Source organism: Natrix helvetica (assembly GCF_964273705.1).
Source record: "Natrix helvetica genome assembly, chromosome: 15".
In the NCBI taxonomy this organism is placed as follows: Eukaryota; Metazoa; Chordata; class Lepidosauria; order Squamata; family Natricidae; genus Natrix; species Natrix helvetica.
In genome coordinates, this window is record NC_138565.1 from 9,826,196 (window position 1) to 9,834,141 (window position 7,946).

The window sequence follows — 7,946 nt, forward strand, 5'->3', positions numbered from 1 at the left end:
TCCTGGGTGGGTTTCTGCGAGCCTCCCTCTCCCCCACAAACCAACTTGGTTAATCTCTGAATAGCTAAGCCGGGGTAGAGCCAAGGCCACTTAGAACTGGGGAGGGGAGGAATCTCAAGCTGGGAAGGGCAGTGGCAAACCACGGATGGTCATTTACGGCATTATTTATGAAGCTGAGGAAACTCAAACTTTGAAGATGCTTTCCTGGATGTATAGCAAGCCATTCTTGTAGGACAAAGGTTTTAAGGGTCAGAAGCGGAGGAACTGTGAGTTCTAGTCCTGCCTTAGGCACAAAATGCAGCAGAGGGACTTTGGGCCAATCACCAGGAGACGGTGAATTCTAGCATTGTGTTAGACCTGAAAGCTGGCTGGGTGACTTTGGGCCAATCACCAGGAGGGGGTGAATTCTAGCATTGTGTTAGACCTGAAAGCTGACTGGGTGACTTTGGGCCAATCACCAGGAGACGGTGAATTCTAGCATTGTGTTAGACCTGAAAGCTGGCTGGGTGACTTTGGGCCAATCACCAGGAGACGGTGAATTCTAGCTTTGTGTTAGACCTGAAAGCTGGCTGGGTGACTTTGGGCCAATCACCAGGAGACGGTGAATTCTAGCATTGTGTTAGACCTGAAAGCTGGCTGGGTGACTTTGGGCCAATCACCAGGAGACGGTGAATTCTAGCATTGTGTTGGACCTGAAAGCTAGCTGGGTAACTTTGGGCCAATCACCAGGAGACAGTGAATTCTAGCATTGTGTTGGACCTGAAAGCTGGCTGGGTGACTTTGGGCCAATCACCAGGAGACAGTGAATTCTAGCATTGTGTTGGACCTGAAAGCTGGCTGGGTGACTTTGGGCCAATCACCAGGAGACAGTGAATTCTAGCATTGTGTTAGACCTGAAAGCTGGCTGGGTGACTTTGGGCCAATCACCAGGAGATGGTGAATTCTAGCATTGTGTTAGACCTGAAAGCTGGCTGGGTGACTTTGGGCCAATCACCAGGAGACAGTGAATTCTAGCATTGTGTTAGACCTGAAAGCTGACTGGGTGACTTTGGGCCAATCACCAGGAGGGGGTGAATTCTAGCATTGTGTTAGACCTGAAAGCTGGCTGGGTGACTTTGGGCCAATCACCAGGAGGGGGTGAATTCTAGCATTGTGTTAGACCTGAAAGCTGGCTGGGTGACTTTGGGCCAATCACCAGGAGACGGTGAATTCTAGCATTGTGTTGGACATGAAAGCTGGTTGGGTGACTTGGCCAATCACCAGGAGACTGTGAATTCTAGTTCCAATTTAGGCATGAAAGACAGTTGGGTGACTTAGGGCCAATCACCAGGAGGTGGTGAGTTCTAGTCCTACCTTAGCCATGAAAGGCAGCTGGGTGGCTGGGAGTCCAGTCCCTCTCTCTCAGCCACCCACCTCACAGGGCTGTTGTGGAGAACATCAGAGGGGGGAGGTGTGTTGGATACGTTCACTCCCTTGGCTTATTTGTAAAAAAAAAAAAAGGTCAGATACAAATACATAAATGCAGATTTGATGATTTTATAAACTGCTAAAGCAGAGTTTCAATCTGGTTTCAATTATGACTCTTCATTGTTTGGAAATCACCTGAAAAGGCCATAGTTAAGAAGCTGCATTATGATTCATGTCCTGGAAACTTCGTCTGATTTACCTTTTGAGTCCCTGCCTGTAAAATGGGTGCAGAGCTTTCAGATGCTTGTCAGTCGAGGGAAGAGGAAATATTGCAATTTTGGAGGCCACTTGAATCTGTGTAATAAATCTTCTATTTTCCAAATGTTCATTGACTTGAAATTCAGCTTATTTGCATCAACTGTTAACATGGATTGCTTTGCATTGCTTTGCATAGAATGGAGTGTGTTTGAAATAAAACCGGGTCCATTAAATCAAAAAAATTAAAACCATGAAACCTTGCTGTTTTACAAAAGCACTGAAACTCTGCACATATAAAGATGACCAATATCCTAACTCTGTCATTTAACTTTTCCCAACCGGATGCGCTCTCAGAGCATTGACCATTAACTCACCATTCTCTGTGTGGGGAGGGGAAGCCTGGCATCTGGGAGCGCATGAAGTGGGCCAAGGCTGCACTAGATCCTATCTGGGGCCCTAGCTAACAAAATGAAATTTAACGTAGAGAAAAGTAAAGTCTTACACTTAAGGCAAGAAAAACCAAAAGTGCACATATTAACTGGGTGAAACCAGGCTTAATAGCAGTGACTGTGAGAGGGATCTTGGAGTCTTAGTGGACAACCAGTTAAATAGGAGCCAACAGTGTGGTGGCAGCCCCAAAAGTCAACACAATCCACAATTGCATTAACAGAGGGATACAATGAAGATCAAGTGAGGGACTACTACCACTATGAAGCCTTAGTAAGACCACACCTAGAAAACTCCATCCAGTTTTGCTCACCACACTGATGGAGAAGATGTTGAGACTCTAGAACAAAGCATGAGTCAATCTGGATTCAAAAAATCCTTAAGTTTGTGGTGCGGTCACCTTGGAGAATCTTTTTAACATTACGATCGGTTAAAATCCTATATTTCAGGGATACCAACATGTTGGGGCATCAAATCCATACTTTCTGCCTAAATTCCAATATTTAATTTTTTCCATATCTCTTTGAATAATCTGAGTGATTTGCTACAGAGGGATAAAATCAAGATCAAGTGAGGTACTAATACCACTCTATAAAGCCTTAGTAAGGCCACACCTAGAATCCTGCATACAGTTTTGGTCACCACTCTATAAAAAAGAGGTTGAGACTCAAGAAAGAGTGTAGAGAAGAGCAACCAGGATGATGAGGGGACTGGAGGCTCAAAACATACGATGAACGGTTGCAGGAACTGGGCATGGCTGGTCTAGGGAAGAGAAGGATCGGGGAGACAGGAGAGCATCTTCCAATACCTGAGGGGCTGCCGCAGAGAGGAGGGGGGTCAAGCTATTCTCCAAAGCACCTGAAGGCCAGACAAGGAACAATGGATAGAAACTAATCAAGGAGGGATTCGACCTAGAAATAAGGAGAAACTTCCAGACAGTCAGGACAATTTAAGAAAAGACTGTCCAGCTACCTATACTATAGGATAGGAGAAATTCAATCTACAAATAAGGAGAGATTTCCTGACAGTGGGAGCAGTTCACCCATGGAACAGAAGTTGCCTTCGGAAGTTGTAGGAGCTTCATCACTGGAGGCTTTCAAGAAGAGACTGATCTGCCCTCTGTCAGAAATGGTGCAGACTCCTTTTTGGGTGAGCTGGACTAGATGACCTACAAGGTCCCTTCCAACTCTGTTAATCTGTTAAAGATCCTACATGGTCTCTGCCCCCCCCCCCTTGACATCTTCCATCCTGTGGTTGAGCTTCACCAGGGCCATGAAACGATCTCTCTTCTCTCCTTGCAGGTTTGCGATGTACCCAGCCTTCTGAATCCTGCTTGAATGGAGGAAGGTGTGAAACCTATCAAAACGGAACAGGGGCATGTCTGTGAGTACTGGCTTCTTTTCTTTTTATAAGCATGGGGAGTTAAAAGCGTGCAAAAGATTTCATCCCTGAGATGGGTCTTTATTTTTTGAGTGTTTCAAGCTTGGGACAAAACTTGGGCGTTCTTAAGAAGTTTGGGGGGTTTTCTTCTCAAAGAAAGCAACACAGCCTCTTGAATTTTTGTCTCGACTGAAGGACGATGGTCTTTTTTGGTGTGGATCTGCTTTGTTCTGCATTTGAAAACACACGGTGGGGTTTGTTTTTGCCAATCCCTGGCAAGAACAGAGATGCCAGGTAGTGTGTAAGGATTGAAGGAAGCCCACTTTAAGGGTCAGAGAAAAAAGCCGGGATGTTTTTCAAAGAGTTGGCAAATGTTTTGATATCTTTTCTTCTTCTGAACAAGAGGTTAGATGTAGAGACTCAGGAAAGAGTGCAGAGAAGAGCAACAAATGTGACTTAGAGGGCTGGAGATTAAGACGTGTGAAAAGCGGTTTCTGGAACTGGGTTTGTCTAGTCTAGAGAAAAGAAAGGACCAAGGGGGACATGATAGCAGTCTTCCAGTGTTTGAGGGGCTGCCACAAAGAAGAAGGCATCAACTTATTTCCCAAAGCACCAGAAGGCAGGACAAGAAACAATGGATGGAAATTAAGCAATGAGAGAAGCAACCTGGACTTAAGGAGAAACTTCCTGACAGTGAGGACAATGGGATGGGATGCCACCAGGCGTTGGGGACGCTCCATCCCTGGAAGCTTTGAAGAAGAGCCACCAGAGACTTTGTCCAGGCACATGGGGATGAGCAAACCACTTGTCTGGAATGGTATAGGGTCTCCAGCCTGAGCAGGGGGTTGGACTAGAAGACCTCTGAGGTCCCTCCCAATTCTGTTATTCTGTTAGACTCTCCTAACAGAATAAGTGACCCATCCCCATCCCCCCCCCCTTTCTGCCTCTGGGGAGACTGGAGAAGGTTTGGAAGCCGAAGGCTGGATGGAAGGGGATGTTTGAAAGAACATGGAGACAGTTTATAGGGCTGTGATATGTTGGGTATTGGGGTTTTCCTCCATTTTATGGGGGAGATGCAGTTCCTCTTAAGGCAACTGAGAGCTAGCAATGCCTGGGCAGGGTCTTTTATGCTCCTTCTAGCAAAGGCTGCTCGATCTAAAGAGGACAAGGAAGGTTGTGAGGTTCTGCTGTTGATTAGATCACTTGTTGACTGAGTCAACTGAAACATGATCCCCATGGACTGGAATGGCTTCTGCTAATCTGGTGGCTCCTGGATCTGTTCCTTTCAGACCTTACAGGATTGCATCTCCTCAGGCTAAGAAATATGGGTGCTCTTTCACCACAGCTGGAGAGCTCCAGCCCAGGGAAGGCTCTTCCACTCCAATCCTATCTCTAAAATCATGATGCGTTCAAGGAACATCGTAGAATACGATGCAGAATTTGGTGCCCTGGGTTGTTGTTGTTTTTTTGCAAGCAGTTGCTTTCCTAGCTGACTCCATAATGTCTGTCAACCGCCCTCAGGTTAGAAACCAGCACTGTCCAAATGGATGGATGGAAAAGTCAGCTTGCAATGTTGTCTTCTTGACTTTGCTGTTAAAGGAAATATGAAAGCTAGTTTCAATCTAGACACGTATGTTTGGAAAGTAGAATTTTCAGTTTAAGTGAACTTCATGAGAATTAAATTGAACCGAACCACAAAAATCGTTGGGCATTATGGCGAGGCGGTGAACTGAGACCAGGAAAAGCCTGGTTTGAAGCTGTTGTCAACCATGGAAAAACCATCGTGTGACTTACCTGCCTATCTCACAGGGTGATTGTTACAGGGGGGAAATGGGGGGGGGGAGACACCGTTTGTAGTATGTTGTGCCCGAATGGGACAACTTCCCACAGCCAACTTGCTGAGGGACGGTTTAACAATTCAGTTTAATTCTTCAAACTAAAGAAGAAAATATTTTAATTTTGTTGTTCACATTTAGATTCTGTCCCTCCTTTTGCATCTCCTTTTTAATGATTCTGCTCCACCATTTGCTCCACCATCTAGAAAGAGTGCAGAGAAGAGCAACAAAGATGATTAGGGGACTAAAACATATGAGGAACGGTTGCAGGAACTGGGTAGGTCTAGTTTAATAGAAAGAAGGACCAGGGGAGACATGATAGCAGTGTTCCAATATCTCAGGGGTTGCCACAAAGAAGAGGGAGTCAAGCTATTCTCTAAGGCACCTGAGGGTAGAACAAGAAACAATGGGTGGAAACTAATCAAGGAGAGAAGCAACTTAGAACTGAGGAGAAACTTCCTGACAGTGAGAACAATTAATCAGTGGAACAGAAGTTGCCTCCAGAAGTTGTGAATGCCCCAACACTGGAAGTCTTTAAGAAGATGTTGGATAGCCATTTGCCTGAAACGGTATAGGGTTTCCTGACTAGGCAGGGGGTTGGACTAGAAGGCCTCCAAGGTCCCTTCCAACTCTACTATTGTATTGTATTGTATTGTATTGTATTGTATTGTATTGTATTTCTTTGTTATTAGTGTAAGTCTTGTCCCGCAGCGAGTTGTCGTGTGGCCAGTTGGCTACAGTGAATTTTCACAAATCCTTTTGTGCTCCTAAGAATAGAATGGGATGGGATGGGGTAGAATAGGGTATAGAATAGGATAGAATAATGGAATGGAATAGAGTAGGGTAGGATAGGATAGAATAGAATATAATTCTTTATTGGCCAAGTGTGATTGGAGCATTTGCTCTCAGTGTACACAAAGGAAAATAAAATACATTCATCAAGAATCATAAGATGCAACACTTAGTGATAGTCATAGGTTACTAATAAGCAATCAAATGGCACTAGGAAACAAATAAAACAATACAAATTGTAAAGATAGAAGCAACATGGTTATAGCCATCAGTGGGAAGAGATAGGGACTAGGAAGGATGAGAGCAATATAGCAATACAGTCTTGGTGAATAGTTTGACAGTGTTGAGGGAATTATTTGTTTAGCAGAGTGATGGCATTTGAGAAAACACTCTCCTTGTGTCTCGTTGTTGTGGTGTGCAGTGCCGTTATAGCCTCGTTTTGAGGGTGGGAGTTGAAACAATTGATGCCCAGGATGCGAGAGACCGTGGCTTTTCTGATCCCAATGGTGTGTGGGGAGGAGGTGAAGGGGGGCGGGGGGAGGCAGGCCCCCTTTCCTTTATCCCACCCCCCCTTTTCTATGCTTTGCTAGTTTGCTCAGGAGAGGGCTGGAGACCCCTTCAGCAAATTAATCAGCATGAGAGCAATTTAACAGAACAAAGGCTCCACTCCTTGGTGAGATGCTGATGAATGCATGCCGCAACATACAAATACATACATGCACACACAGATACCACGCACTCCTATAGAAATGGATGATTGGATTTTTTTTTTTGCTCCCAGAACTCTCTAAAACCCTGGACTCTGTAAAACCCTGGCTCTCCCCCCCCCCCCATTCAAAGAATGACAGCTGGGATTCGGTCAAAATTCAGCGGCTATTGTTGAGACGGGAAGACGGATGCTTTGTGACTAATCTCGGGAGCCTTCCCAGAATGCCTGGTTCACTTTTACCCCCCCCCCCAATTTATTCTCTCTCTCTCCCCCCCCCCCTCCCGTCTCCCCAATCTCCTGGTCATTTTTCTTCCGCCTCAAAGGCTCGTTTGTCTCCCCGATTTCCATGGGGCGGACAGATGGGATTGAATGGGGCCTGGACAGATGTGGGTGTTCTCTGCCAGGGGATTTGGGGAGGGGTGTGTGTTTTTTGCTGCTGCTGCCTAAACTGCCACTGCGCCCCCCCACTCCTTCCACGGAGGGCCAGTCGGGAGGGGGAACTTCCTTGCATAAGTCGTAAGTTTTTGTTTGCCACCTTCTTTTCTGTTGGCATTGGCCGTCTCTACCGGTGGTGCCCTCCACGCCTGCTGAGTAAGGGTGTAGTTACAGCCCGGAGGCCTCCCTTGTGCTGGATGATGGGCTGTTGTAATACCTTGCACGAGGACGGAACTCCCGAGGAGAGTAAATCCCCCCTCCCTCCCCCCACCGCTTGGTGTTGACTTAGGAAGGGATTCTCCTCCACCACCGTGGCAACTTGGAGATGTCTGGACTTCAAATCCCAGGATCCCCCCTCCTCCCCCTCCCCCCCCCCCAGCCAGCATCTGGCCAAAACCTGAGAAACAGGAGCTTAAGGTGTCGTGTCAAGCTTGTAAATCTGGATCAGAGGAAATCGGGTGGAATATAATGCGCGAACCAGACTTGAAATTAGCAAATGTTTGTTGTGCAAACGCTTCACTTGGCTAAATGCTGTATTTTAAAAAACAAAGCTCGGTTCCATCTCTCTTCCTCCTCCTCTTCTTCTTCTCCTTCTTCTTTTCCTTCTCCTTCCTTCTCCTTCTCATCCTTCCTCTTCTCCTCTTCCTCCTCCTCCTCCTCCTTTTCCTTCCTCTTCCTTACTT

The 7,946-nt window shown here is 46.2% G+C and overlaps 1 protein-coding gene and 1 long non-coding RNA gene across 4 annotated transcripts in view; one reads left to right on the top strand and one right to left on the bottom strand.

The window, feature by feature from the left end:
* The window catches only part of LOC309399569, a 216,730-nt gene that overhangs the window by 207,894 nt on the left and 890 nt on the right, over positions 1-7,946 (bottom strand). The gene's annotated exons all lie outside the window — the stretch shown is intronic.
* The window catches only part of NOTCH1 (notch receptor 1), a 111,174-nt gene that overhangs the window by 6,662 nt on the left and 96,566 nt on the right, over positions 1-7,946 (top strand). For all 3 annotated transcript variants that reach the window (XM_081967464.1, XM_081967465.1, XM_081967463.1), the window contains one exon: positions 3,414-3,495. In XM_081967464.1, coding sequence (XP_081823590.1) covers positions 3,414-3,495 — 82 coding nt within the window. The remainder of the gene's footprint in view (positions 1-3,413; positions 3,496-7,946) is intronic.